The 15341-nt window shown below is 36.4% G+C and overlaps 1 protein-coding gene across 1 annotated transcript in view; it reads left to right on the plus strand.

The window, feature by feature from the left end:
• The window catches only part of XPR1 (xenotropic and polytropic retrovirus receptor 1), a 206453-nt gene that overhangs the window by 118220 nt on the left and 72892 nt on the right, over nucleotides 1-15341 (plus strand). The window contains exon 3 of the mRNA XM_015099345.3: nucleotides 10950-11051. Within this exon, the coding sequence (XP_014954831.2) occupies nucleotides 10950-11051 (102 nt within the window). The remainder of the gene's footprint in view (nucleotides 1-10949; nucleotides 11052-15341) is intronic.

Genomic DNA, 15341 nt, shown 5'->3' on the forward strand with positions numbered 1-15341 from the left:
TACCAAATCTTCTATTTAAACATAAAATCACTGAGATTTTTTTAAAAACTGATTTTAGTAGCCAGTTTGTTTCCTGATTGCTTTATGTGTTTTTCCTTTGTTATCGCATCTTTCTCAGCGTGATTCAGGGATGCATTTTTAAAGTTGTCTGTCAGTCATTGGAAGAGTCTCTTTATCAGTGGCTATTTTTCTGTTCTAATTTGAAGAATACTGAATAGTCTCAGAATATAGAAGAGGAAGGAAGTGTATAACGTTCTGGCTTTGGGCAACTGGAGCTTAATTTATTTTTTAGTTGACATGTTGCTATGAAGTCAGAATAAAATTTGGAAATACTGGGGAAGTTTTTCAACAAAGGTATAATTTATGGATCTTAAAGAAGTAACAGAGTACAACATGCTTGATTTTTCAATACTTTTTTTCTTAGAAAGCTATGTTTCCTAACTTTTCATATCTGACTGGAATATTGGTGTTATATCTTATAAAAGCATTCTATCTTTAGTTACCTGCCTGCTGCTTCCGAGAAATGACTGTCATTCTTTGAAATAACTGTTGTTCATTGAAAGCTTTAATCTTGGATTAAGTAACTAGAATGGTTATAATTCTTATGGCTCATTCTTATTTTCATCTTTGCAAAAAAAAAAAACCTGAAAATTCAGTTAAACTAATACCTCTCAAGTAATCATCAGATATTTTGTATTTGTCTATGGCCATGCCACCCTGAACATTCACGATCTCTGAAGCTAAGTGGGGTTGGGCCTGGTTAGTACTTGTATGGGATTTATTTTGGTTTGTTTATAGTAAATCCAGTCTTAATGTATATAACCTATTGCTTTATAGAAGTGAAAAACCTATGATTACTAATAATTTATCTCAAGGTAGCTTTAAACTACATAGATTTGATTAACAAAGTAGCTTTAAATAATGGCATGTACTTTCTAGTTAATGTGAAATAATTAGGCTAACAGAATTAACAAATGGAAGTCCTTCAGTAAAGAAAAGATAATTCACTTAAAAATATCATCTGTATACAAATTATTGTTTTGTCATGTTGGTTAAATGAAGAAGCAGTGCTGGAAAAAGTTTTGTTACTGTCATTTAGGGGAATCCATCTCCAGGTCTTCCATATATTCTAATTCCTGAAATTGATTTGCCTCAGTAATTGCCAGGCAGTTGTCCAAGAGTCCCCTTTCAAATGGCCTTTCTCTGATTTTATAAAACAAAGGCTTGTTTCTTACAAAATCTGAATTGACTCTCTGGCTCTCAAACAAAGGAATACTCTGAAATACTCAAATATTTGATGTGGATGTTGAGAAGGTGAGTGATTAACAGGGAAACAAATCTTTCTGAAGTCAAATTGTTTTCAGTGAAATTGAGGAATGACTTTTTTTGTCACCCTATACATTATTAAAACTGTGTGTGTGTGCTCACTCAGTTGTATGCAGATCTTTGCAGCCCCATGGACTGTATGTAGCCTGCCAGGAACCTCTGTCCAAGAAATTTTCTAAGGAAGAATACTGAAGTGGGTTGTCATTCCCTGTTCCAGGGGATCTTCCCCACCGAGGGATGCTGCCTCTCCTCCATCTCCTGCATTGGCAGGCAGATTCTTACCACTAGCACCACCTGGGAAACGCCAGCAACAGATCTGTATGCAGGTTTTGGAAAACATTTGGAAGGAGTCCAAGGAATTGATGTTGCTACAACAATGCTTTCATTCCAGTCTACTTATTTATCTTTCTAGGAATAAAGTAACATTTATCAATGGATATGTGAACTAATTGGGAGAAAAAGTATCATCCATTTAAAGATGAGATTTATTTTCGAATTACCAATAGCAGTTTACTTTTTATATCTGATATTTATGAAAGCTTATTACATATTTGTTGTACTGATGTAGTATGATGTAGTATGTTCTAATAATAGTAATGATAGCTCAATCCAGAAGAAATTCTAATATTTGAGTTTTATGGTTTGAAAAGTTGTATTTAAATTTTCATTTATCTACATTTAATGTCTAGGGAGTACAATATGATAATAATAAATGGCTTCCAGATCCAAAACTATATTAGAATAAATTTTGTAATGTAAGTAGAATGGAAATGTAAGTTAAAGAAAAAAATGAAATGATATAAAATTTCCAAATGTTAAGAGCTCATTTATGTATTCGATAATGAATGGATGATGGTTATTATATTGCTGTGGCATTTAAATTCCATTAGTTACATTTAAACCAATGTCATATTAATTTAAAATGCAAATAATTATGATGCATCAGAAATTTCATTGCTTATAACTATTTAAATGTGCTCAAAATGTTTTGTTATAATTTTATTCAAGATAGTTTTTCAATTTTTTTTGAGGTTATGAAAGCAAAAAATACTTGAAAACACTGGTATACATGATTTGTTTTGCTATTGAATTATCCCCTCTTTGGAATTATTTATTGCTGTTTCATTTATTTTGGTCATCTGATGACCAAACTCATTGGAAAAGTCCCTGATGCTAGGAAAGATCAAGGGCAGAACAAGAGGGTATCAGAGGATGAGATGGCTGGATGGTATCAATGATGCAATGAACATGAACTTGGGCAGACTCCTGGAGATGGTGAGGGACAGGAAGGCCTGGCGTGCTGCAGTCCATGGGGTCACAAAGAGTCAGACATGACTGGACAACTGAGCAACAACAATAATTTCATCTATTGGTGGTTTTTGACTAGCAGACATTAGATAAGCATTCATTGGGGTGATAAATATTTCCAATTATGTCAAAGCTAGTGCCAGTGAGATAATTACATCTCAATTATATGTCACTAGAGGAACCAGAGATCAAATTGCCAACATCTTGGGTCATAGAGAAAGTAAAGGAATTCCAGAAAAACATCTACTTCTGCTTCATTGAGTACACTAAAGCCTTTGACGGTGTGGATCACAACAAACTGTGGAAAATTTGAAAGAGATGGGAATACCTGTCTCAGGAGATCTTAGTGTCTAATGAGAAATCTGTATGCAAATCAAGAAGCAACAGTTAGAACTGGACGTGGAACAACAGACTGATTCCAAATCAGGAAAGGAGTACGTCAGGCTGTATATTGTCACCCTGCTTGTTTAATTTATATGCAGAGTACATCATGCGAAATGGTGGGCTAGATGAAGCATAAGCTGGAATCAGGATTGCTGGGAGAAATATCAATAACCTCAGATATAGAGATGACACCACCCTTATGGCAGAAAGTGAAGAACTTAAAGAGCCTCTTCAAAGTGAAAGAGAAGAGTGAAAAAGCTGGTTTAAAACTCAGCACTCAGAAAACTAAAATCATGGCATCCAGTTCCATCACTTCATGGCAAATAGATGGGGGAACAATGGAAACAGTGATGGACCTTATTTTGGGGGGCTCCAAAATCACTGCAGATGATGACTGTAGCCATGAAATTAAAAGAGGCTTGCTTCTTGGAAGAAAAGCTATGGCAGAACTAGACAGCATATTAAAAGCAGAGATATTACTTTGCCGACAAAGGTCCGTCTAGTCAAAGTTATGGTTTTTCCAGTAGTCATGTATGAATATGAGAATTGGACTATAAGGAAAGCTGAGTGCCAAAGAATTGATGCTTTTGATGTTGGAGAAGACTCTTGAGAGACCCCTGGACTGTAGGAAGATCAAACCAGTCAATCCTAAAGGAAATCAGTCCTGAATATTCATTGGAAGGACTGGTGCTGAAGCTGGAACTCCAATACTTTGGTCACTTGATGCCAAGAACTGACTCATTGGAAAAGACCCTGATGCTGGGAAAGACTGAAGGTGGGAGAAGGGAACGACAGAGGATGAGATGGTTGGATGGCATCACTGACTCAGTGAACATGAATTCGAGCAAGCTTGGGGAGTTGGTGATGGACAGGGAAGCCTGGCATGCTACAGTACATGGGGTCACAAATAGTCGGACACGACTGAGCAACTGAACTGGAAGAAAAGCTATGACAAACCTAGAGAACATATTAAAAAGCAGAGATACCACTTTGCTGATAAAAGTCTGTATGATCAAAGCTATGGTTTTTCCAGCAGTCATGTACAGGTATGAGAATTGGACCATAAAGAAGGCTGAGCACTGAAGAATTGTTGCTTTTGAAAACCAGAATGGAAAGAGACACATGTACCCCAGTGTTCATCGCAGCACTGTTTATAATAGCCAGGACATGGAAACAACCTAGATGTCCATCAGCAGATGAATGGATAAGAAAGCTGTGGTACATATACACAATGGAGTATTACTCAGCCGTTAAAAAGAATTCATTTGAATCAGTTCTGATGTGATGGATGAAATTGGAGCCGATTATACAGAGTGAAGTAAGCCAGAAAGAAAAACACCAATACAGTATACTAACACATATATATGGAATTTAGGAAGATGGCAATGACGACCCTGTATGCAAGACAGGAAAAAAGACACAGATGGGTATAACGGACTTTTGGACTCAGAGGGAGAGGGAGAGGGTGGGATGATTTGGGAGAATGGCATTCTAACATGTATACTATCATGTAAGAATTGAATCGCCAGTCTATGTCTGACGCAGGATACAGCATGCTTGGGGCAGGTGCATGGGGATGACCCAGAGAGATGTTACGGGGAGGGAGGTGGGAGGGGGGTTCATGTTTGGGAACACATGTAAGAATTAAAGATTTTAAAATTTAAATAAAAAGAAATGTGGTGTTGGTGAAGACTCTTCAGAATCTCTTGGACAGCAAGATCAAACCAGTCAATTGCAAAGGAAATCAACCTTGAATATGCATTGGAAGGGCTGAAGCTGAATGAAGCTCCAGTACTTTGGCCACCTGATGTGAAAAGCTGACTCATTGATAAAGACCCTGATGCTGGGAAAGATTGAGAGCAAGAGGAGAAGGGAATGACAGAGGATGAGATGGTTGGATGGCATCACTGACTCAAGGGACGTGAGTTTGAACAAGCTCCAGGAGCTGGTGCTGGACAGAGAAGCCTTGTAGCCCCTGGATTCACAAAGAGTTGGACACGACTGAGCAACTGAACTGATACTAAATCTGATTAGTCTCCCCACATCTCCTCATTTATAAAACATATCTGATCACAATCATTCCTCTGCTTAAAATCCTTCAAGGTTGTCTCATTGGTCATAGGGAAAGGCTAGTCCTTTGTGCTGCAGGGCCTGCCTGGGCTGGCCCCTGCTTGCTTGTCTAGCCTTAACTGCCGCCAGTGTCCTCCTTGCTCCCTGGATTGCTGTGATGCCATCCTCTTCAGTTTCTCAGACGTCTCCTGCTGGTTTCGTCTTACACTGTCATGTTATATGCTGTTCCTGCTGCTTGGAGTGCTTCTGCTGCTCTAGCGAATGCTTTCTTACCTGTCAGATTTCATCTCAGATGACACTTTCAGACTCTCTCACTGCCCCTCTCCCAATTCTTGCAGACTAGATTGGGCCCACTGATTTTTTTTTCATCTTTACTTTTTTCTTCAGATCCATATTACACTTTGTATATTTGTGTGAGTATTTGATTAAAGTCTGCTTCCTTGGGTAAGGTGTAATCTCTGAGGACAGAGTTTATATGTATTTTGCTTATTATTATATTCCTAGCACCTGGCTCATTGCCTGATTCATGGGAGGAACTTTCTGCTTGTCGAATGAATGACACTGAATTAGTCCTATTTCTACTACACCAGTGATTTTAGAGTAACGTTTTAATGTTTGAAATCCTTCTTTGCCATATGCTTTATATAATCACCCATCTGTTGATGAAGTAGCATTTGGGAAAAAATAGAATTTTAAGTTATTTATTCCTTATTTGTAAGTCACACTTTTAAAAAAATCTCAGAACACTTTTTTTTTTCTAAAAGCTTGGAACCAGTAGTGCTAAATATTCTTCCTATATTTGATGGAACCTAGTCACATGTTAATTTTTATTTATCTTCATTTATGAGTATTTTTTGAGATGATAAGCCATAGACGCATAATAAAAATGCAAAGCGATGGTGGTAATATTACAATTTATGCCTCTAAAACCATTTTTCCACGGAATCATATTCTTGAAAATTTTAATAAGTGCTCTTCACCCCCTTCCCTATCTTCCCTCTGTCCTTCTCAGCTATCCTCCCTCTACCCCCAGGAAGGATGGTGTTCTTACAAATAACTTTCAGAAACACAGTATACTACTTCTCCTCCTTAAGAAATAATAACAATGTATGTTAGCATAGTAAAGCTTCTTTTACCTTGAAGCAAAGTTTCTCAACTTGGTGGTGGTAACATTTCAGATTCTCTGATGAGGAAGAGGAAAGAGAGAAGATGATGTTCTGGGCCTTACAGGGTGTTTAGCAGCATCCTTGGCCTATATCCCCTAGACTCTAGTAACACCTTCTTAGTTTTGAGAAACAGAAATGCCTCTAGACATTTCCAAATGACCCCCAGGAGACAAAATCATCCCTCATTGAGAACTACTACATTAAAGAGATCAGCTTATACTTGTATTTCCTAGACTTAACTTGAATTCCTTGAAATTCTTCTCCTTCTCCTTCTTTCCTGTCTTCTCTATACATAATGTCCTGAGAAATGCTATTTTAGATTATCTTTTTAGTAAAACTAAGCTAATTCTACTTTTTTCTTCTACTTTTTAGACGACTCCTTAAAACCCTTCAAAACTTTGCATTGCACTTTGAATGAAATCTAAACTCAACATGATCTTCCTGCATGTAAAGGCCTTTGCTTACTTCCCTGACCTTACCTCCTGTCACATCACACTGTCAGTCCCATTGTGATCTGCCTTCAGGTCCCCTCAGGCACCCAAATTTCTTTCCTCACACGCTGTTCCCTCTGTTGGTAATCATTTGCCCTTTCTTTTCCTTATGTTTTAAGCTGAGGTTTCAGATAAAAAATTATCTCCTATGGAGAGGTCTTCTCTGATGATCTCTTACCCTGCCAAAAAGGATAGTCATCCATTCTAGTTCTACAGTCTATCTCAATACCCTGTTTGTTGTTTTCATTATACTTTCTAGTTTGTAACTCTTTGTTTATTTCTGTGGGTTTTTTTCCTTTCTGCTTCTGTCATTAGACTACAGACTTCATGAGAGCAGAAACCACATCTATCTTGTTCTTCTATCTCCAGCATTTAGCACAGAGCCTGTCACAATAATTATTTGTTGAATAAATAAATAGGCTTTAGTGTTTCAATGTGTTTCTGTTATAGAGTTAAACTTGGAGTTAAAATATTTTTTATTGAGATATAATTTAGGTACCATAAAATTTCACCTTTTGAAAGTATAAAATTTAGTGGTTTATAATATATTCACAAGGTTACACAACCATGACTACTGTCTAATTCCAAGACATTTTCATCACTCCCAATCTCCCTCGCCGCAGCCCCTGCCAACCACTAGTCTGCTTTCTGTCTTTATGGATTTGCCTGTTCTGGACATATATAAAATGGGATTCTGTACTATGTGATATTTAGTGTTTAGCTTCTTTCCTTTTCCGTGATACTCTCAAGGTCTGTGCTGTAGCATGTATATTACTCCTACATGCTGTGTGTGGTGTAGCATGTATAATTACTACTGCGTCTAAAGGCTGAAAAATATTTTATTACATGGATATGCCATGTTTGTTTATCTTACATCAGTTTATAGACTCTTTGATTATTTCCACTTTTTGGCTATTATGAATAATGCTGCTATAGGCATTCTTGCACAATTTCTTTTTCACTTCTCTTGCGTATATATATATACCTAGAAGTGGAATTGCCAGATCATATGGTAGGTAGCTCTGTATTTAATATTTTGAGGAACTTAAACATTTTTCCCGAGTGCCTCATCGTTTCGTATTCTCACCAGCAGTATACAAGCGTTTCAGTTTGTCTTCACCCTTGCCAACACTTGTTGTCTTTTTTTGGGAAATGTCTGTTCACATCCTTGCCCATTTTAAAAATTGGGTTTAATTGGGCTGTTTGTCTTTTAGTTGTGGAGTTCTAGGAGTTCTGGATATTAGATTCTTATCTGACATGGTTTGCATATATTTTCTTCCATTCTCTGGTTGTCTTTTCACTTTCTTGATAGTGCCTTTTATACACATAAGTTTTTTATTTTGATGAATTCTATTTTATCAGTATTTTCTTTTATTACTTATACTTTTGGAAATTTATCTTAGGAACCATTGCCTCATCTAAGATCATGAAGATTTATGCCTGTTTTTCTTTAAGAGTTTTATACTTTTCAAATTTATATTTAAATCTTTGATCCATTTAGACAATTTTAGTATATGATGTGAGAGAGGGGTCAGCTTCATTCCTTTGTACACAAATATTTAATTGTTGGAGTTAGTCTTTTTGAACTTTAATAGAGAGTTACAATTTTCTCAAAATTATTATGAAACAAATATGTTTCATATTTACAATTTAAAAAATAAAATATGGAGTGCATACTGTGTACCAGACATTATGCTGGGCATTGGAGAAGGAAATGGCAACCCACTCCAGTGTTCTTGCCTGGAGAATCCCAGGGACAGCGGAGCCTGGTGGGCTGCCGTCTATGGGGTCGCACAGAGTCGGACACTACTGACGCAACTTAGCAGCTGCAGGATCTATAAAGATAAAAAATATATAATTCTTACCTTCAATCTCTCAAAGCTCTGGAAATTAAGAAGACTGAAAGTAGTCATAAAAATTTGAGATTACTGATTGTTTTGAAGAATTGGTTTTTGAGAGATTTTATGTGAAAGTAAGATGACACTTATGGTTTTATTTATATACACACACACACACACACACACAGTCCTGAAAATTGCTATAAAAAGCACTTGATGGTGGTTGCTATGCAGTAAGAATATTTTACCTTGATTAGTACTCTTAGAGTTATTTGCTATTAACTTAGTAATTTTGGGAGTGGTAGATGAGAAATAAATTGTCTGTCATCCACAAATGCAAGGTAGAGATAAAACCGTAACAGAAATGACAGATCTCTCATTATTCTCTCTTTGGTATAAATGACTGTATTAATATTTATTTAACTAAGAGCAAAGGATTCTTTACAGCAGTACTCTCTGAGTCATTCTTTGCCAGTTCTGGATTTTTTTTTTTCCCACCCTTTCATCTTTCTTCCTTTTTTTCGTCTTGATGCTAATCTTACATTTGTTGATAGATCTTGCTAATATATGGACTTATTTACACTAGATTTCTTTGAACTAAATTTAGTCTTTTGTGACTAATTGAATTAATAGTTTTGTGACTGATTGACATTAGGACATGTTGGGGGTTTTTTCCTAATAATACAATAGAGGATAAGATTAAAATTTTTTTTAAATGGGTAGATAAGTAGAGTAAGATATTACTCTTATTCTAAATAAGCTATAGCCAGATGTATTATAAAAACAGCATCTGGAGGATTCCCAGGCTGTCTGGTTGTGAGGACTCAGTTCTTTAACTATGTGGGCCCGAGTTCAATCCCAGATATGGGAACTAAGATCCTGAAAGCCATTTAGAGAGGCCAGAAGAAAAAAAAGAGTAGCATATGTTACCTTAGAGCATCTTTTAACTCAAGGTCAGTTTTTCAAAAAGCTTTGACCTGCTTTATGGTTTGAAAAAATAATTCTCACTGGCCTTGGGCAGTTACAGCCTTTATTGTACTTTAGCTGCTAAGCTTACATGAGGAACTTAAAGTAGCCATCCTTTCTTTACTGCAAAATCAGTAGAATCCTGCATAAATTTTTCAGTTCTAAAGCATAAGAATAGAGAAGTAGTAGTCCTTTTTTTTTTTTTTTACATTTTTGTTTTCAAATTAAATGGATAGATTCAACATGCTTTTTAAAACTTCATTTTAAGCTTTTGTTTTCTTTAAAATATCTCTGGAATTCATGTGTGTGTGTGCGTGTGTGTGTGTTACATACTACTTAGGAAATACTACTTCTCTTATTACTGGAGAGGTGAATTACTTAAGGATTTCTGGGATTCTCCTAAGATTTGAAGCATCTGAGGGATGTAAAAGAACCTATACTTTATCTGGGCATTTCAAGCTTAGAGTGCCCTAGAGATCCAGAAATAAGAAAGTTGTAAATTACAGTTATCATCGGGAGTCTCGTCAGAGCTCACTGGTCAAGAAACATACCCTTTTTAGCCTTGGGGTTCCTGAAGATGTATATATCTGTACTATAATATTGAGTAAATCAATATGCTATACAACTCACAAAGTGGATCCTGCCTGCAAAGACATACATTGATTGGCCCACATAGTGTTTTTAAAATATCTAGATTTATGACTTCTCCCTGAAAAATTGGAAGATCTGACAACCTAGGCAGCAGCTAGCTAGATGGACTTGTGCTCTGCCGTTAACTAGAATCCATACCACTACTTCTCCTGAATGTGTCAGTTGCCATTTATCACCACACTTGCACAATTACCCAGTTACTAGCTCATTTATGTTCTATCCAGCAACTGAACATTTGGAATATCTAATTTATAACCATCAGTCTATGTCTCTTTCTCTATGTCTGGTACAGCTAAGGTAAAAATGAGTAGGTAGTTAGAACAATCAACTCATTTTTTTCCAGAAACCATTACATATTCATGTCTTCATTTTCTGCTACATTTTAAAATGCAATATTAGTCTACTGTCTGCTAAATCTTATTCAATTCACCTGCCAGTACCTTGAGACTGCTTTGATCACCTCTGTCTGCAATGGTGTCTTCTGAAGTCTTATGAACACTTATTTTCTCCACCACTATAAATTTATTATAGTAGAGATTTAGAAAACCTCATTCAATTTAAAAAATTGTGTGCCTGTGAAGAAGCCTTTGATTAACCTTTCCTTAATATGGTTCACAAGTTCATTTTTTCAAAGAAATGCATATATTGTTGTCATTTTTGAAGACTAAGAAAGTATTAGTAACTTACATTTTTGTTTCCCTAGTTGGTCTTTGGACGTTAAATTTAAATATTGTTTTCCTTGCTTTCAGTTACAGATGAGGACACAGTAAAGAGGTATTTTGCCAAGTTTGAAGAAAAGTTTTTCCAAACCTGTGAAAAAGAACTTGCCAAAATCAACACATTTTATTCAGGTAAGCAGTTTTTTGGTACAACATACAGGAGACAATTTCTGCTGCTAAGGAAGGAGAAACTCTACCATGTCATTGTTGAAACTTCTGATCATTTTTAGATTGGGCCTTTTCCTACTATACTGCAATTAAGGGATATTTTCTTTAGCTGAGGTAGGAATACATATGGTTCTTCACTCTTTGAGCTTTGTATGGTCATTGCCCAATTCTCTTGCAGTTGTAAGGATTTCAGGAACTCATTATGAATCGATACTTTGAAACAGCTTCACCATGGCCCATTCCCGAGTATTAAAGAGTCAGAAACATGGTTTTACTATTTCTCTCATAGCTTAATGACATAGCTACAGCTTATTAACTATGTCACTTTTAATGCCTTTCCATCGCATGAAACACTCATATGTGTCTGACTGGGATATGGCCTCCAGAGTGGCATCTACCAGATGCGAATGGAGTTGAGATGAAAACTTCTATTTCTTTATGTCTAACCTTTAACATTTTCTTGTTATATATATATTTACCCCCCTAACTCCTTTAACATCTGTCTGCTTTTCCATCTCACAGAACTCTAAATCCTTGATTCCTTCATTCTGTTCCAGTTGACCAGGATCCTCCCCAAATTACTTTCATTTCTATCAGTCCTTGTGCTTTTAATCCCTTCACCCTCGCTGCCTTATGTTGATTGTTTCTGCCTGGCTAAACTCCAGCTGTAGAGTTTTACCAGCCTTTACCTTCTTCATTCCTACCCCCAGGCTGCTTAGGACAGTTAGGGAGGAAAAAAAAACCACCATATAGCGAAACAAATGTGAACCACTGTAAATTCATTATTGCATTCCTAACTATGTTCTCAGAGCTGCCTGTGAGTCCTGCTCTGCCCTTTTCCATACTCCAGAGTGCTTTTCTAAACCCCATACCATTTTCTTGAATTATCTGACCCAACCATCCTTCCTATCATGTTCATTATAGATCCTTCTTTACAAATAAAAATAAAGACTTTCAATTCCTATTGGTGTGTAATACTTACGCAGATCTATGCCACTCCCTCCCCTCAAAAACTTATAGACATTCTTACCCTACAAATATTTTCCTCCAATATTTGTAGAAAAGATATATCTCCTCAGTCCATGGCAAATTCTATAACTAATGACCGAGTTTCAGCTCTTAGAGACCTTGTTCCAGAAATTATTTCCTCTAAGACTTATTGAATAAATAGTCTCCTTAACAAGTCACTCCTTTAAACAGAAAATAAATTTAAAAAGGAAGCAAATATCTAAACTCTGTGTTTTCCTTCTCATTTTTCACTTATGGCTGGATTTCTTCCTAGGCAGAGGGAGCAAAGGCACAGAGCTGTGAAAGGACATAGCATATGTACGTGTCTTTTTCACTTGGTTACAAGTATGTAGAAGGCAGAGACAAAACAGAAATATTATTTGACACCATGCAATTGCATAGCTTTTCAACAAGGGTTAAAAATGTACAGCAGAAATTACAGTGTTCAAAGAAACTAGACTTCCTAATTTCCACAATTAGGAAGTAAGAGGATAAAGAGGAATCAGGATATAGACAGATGAGAGGGCAGCCACATAATGTAGAGTGAGGAAACTGGAGACTAAAAGAGGAAGGCATTTACAAAGAAAAGAGTGTTTAGACTATGAAAAGTCCATTGGATATGATCTAAGGTTGTAAATGAGAAACATACAAAGTCAAGTTCATTAGCATTTTTCTTTTACTATAATTTTCCTGGAAAGGCTCTCTGAACCCAACTCTAATTAAATATAAATTAGATTATAAAAAATAGGTAATGCTTTTTGATTTCCAAAGAAAATTAAATATCTGCTCTTAGCAATAGTTATATACTTAATATATTTTGAGTTACAATAAAAAATGCATGCAAGGCTTCCCTGGTTGCTCACTAGTAAAGAATCCACCTGCCAATACAGGAGACATGAGTTTGATCCTTGATCTGGGAAGATCCCACATGTCACAGAACAGCTAAGCCCATGTACCCCAGCTATTGAGGCTGTGCTCTAGAGTCTGGGAGGCACAATTATTGACCCCATGTGCCCTAGAGCCCATCCTTCACAACAAGAGAAGCCACTGCGGCGAGAAGCCCACACACCACAGCTAGAGAGTAGCCCCCGCGTGCCGCAACTAGAGAAAAGCTTGCACAGCAACAAAGGCCCAACACACCGAAAGAAAATTAACAGTTATTCTTTTAATACATATAAATTATGACCTCATCATACAGACAGATGTGTGTGTTTTACGTATGTTTGCAAACATCTATATATGTGTGTATGTGCAATATATTTGATTAAAAGTATTCTCATGAAACAATACTTATTCTTTAAAGTATAAAGAATATAATCTTTATTCTTTATTCTCTATTTGATTTTTTAAATGCTGATTTATTATACACTAAATTGCTTTCATGATCGCGTTTTGGGTTACAACCCTCAGTTTGAAAAATGATATCTTAGACTTGGTTACTTTTCAAAGATCATTTTGGGCTTTCTACTATTAAAAATTTGGGAGCTATGATTTAATAACTTCCTATCTCTGTGTGTATTGGCAGAGAGCCATTGAAGCATGTCTCTTGATGTCCTTAAGCAGTAGGTACAGATTGATAGTCTTCAGACTGACTTTTTGCCAGGTCAGGAAGTAATGGGTAATATGAAGACATGACTGACAGAAATAGAGTTTGGCACTTATTCTAGATGGTATCACTTTTCTCCTTATTTAGCTACCTTCTCCATGGCAGATTGTCTTGTAGACTGCAAACCTCAGATATTAGGGCACATGAAAAACTGTAGATGATACAGGGATGAATTCATCTTTTAAACCCTACCGCTACCCAGTCACATCTCACAAGTTATTTAATGGTCAGCTAAAAATGGTTGTTTTTAAAGTGAGATCTAGCATTGATTGAAGGCTTCCCTGGTGGTTCAGTGGTAAAGAAATCTGCCTGTCAAGGCAGGAACTGCAGGAGATGCGGGTTTCATCCCTGGGCCGGGAGTAATCCTTGGAGGAGGAAATGGCAACCCACTCCAGTATTCTTGCCAGGATAATCCCATGGGCAGAGGAGCCTGATGGGGTCACGTGGGGTCACAAAGAGTTGGACACCACTGAGCACAGCATTGGCTGAAACCTTGAAGTACTCCCTAAAAATGCTATAAAAGTCAAACCAATGAAACATATGAATACTACTAAAATACAGATGCTTATTTTCATACCAAGTCTATCACCTACAAATTGTTTTTTGGATTTTTGAACTTTATTATTTTTTTAAAGATGTATGTAACCTTCCTATGCATCTGCATATGTACCTGTAAAATGAGCAAAGTGGTTCTCAGCCCTCTAGGGTTTCACCTGTAAACAGTCAGAAACTGTTGTCAATATTTCAGAAAACCTAATGTAAATTTTTTATTTCTTATTACATATTTTTAGCTAATAAGATAGAAGTTTTTTTTTAGAGATACAGATTCAATCTTCAATATTTGAAGGCCATGGGAAGAGAGGGAAATTTTTTAAAGGTGTCCTTTTGATGATAACATTTTTGCTTATCCCTGACCTAGAAGTCTTCCAGCTGTTTTCTATTAATGACGACCAGTACTGTTCTTTTCCATTGGGAGTACTAGTTACTTCATGTCACAAATTTCTCTTCTTGAACCAATTTGCTTTCTCCCTTCATTCAAAATACTTGGCTTCTAAGGAGTATTTTTGTGTGCCTACATTTGAAAGAGTCTTAGACTGTATCTGTTTCTTTCATTATGGGAAGTCCTTTTAATTGATTGGAATAATTTATTTTATTTTTTTAAGTGTTCACAGCAGCTTTATTTATCATAGGTCAAACTAGAAACAACCAAATATTAATCAGTAAGTAAATGGTTGAACATATAGTTTATCCTTACAATGGAATACTTCTCAGCAGCAAAAAGCAACACGTTATTAGAACATACAGCAATATAGAGGCTCTTAAAAATGTTCACAGACTTAGAGAAGGCTGTTTAAAATCAGTAACCAACAAGGACCTTCTGTATAGCACAGGAAACTCTGCTCAACACTGTGTGACAGTCTGGATGGGAGGGGAATTTGGGAGAGAATGGATAATGTACATGTATGACTGGGTCCCTTCCCCATTCACCTGCAACTATCACAACATTGTTTGCTGATCAGCTGTACCCCAGTACAAAACAGAAAGCCCCAAAATCAATGTCCTGCAGAGCAAAAGAAGCCAAACACCAAAGACTATACATTACATCATTTCACTTACAGTAAGTTCTAGAAAAGACAGTG

This window comes from Ovis aries, chromosome 12 (genome assembly GCF_016772045.2).
Source record: "Ovis aries strain OAR_USU_Benz2616 breed Rambouillet chromosome 12, ARS-UI_Ramb_v3.0, whole genome shotgun sequence".
In the NCBI taxonomy this organism is placed as follows: Eukaryota; Metazoa; Chordata; class Mammalia; order Artiodactyla; family Bovidae; genus Ovis; species Ovis aries.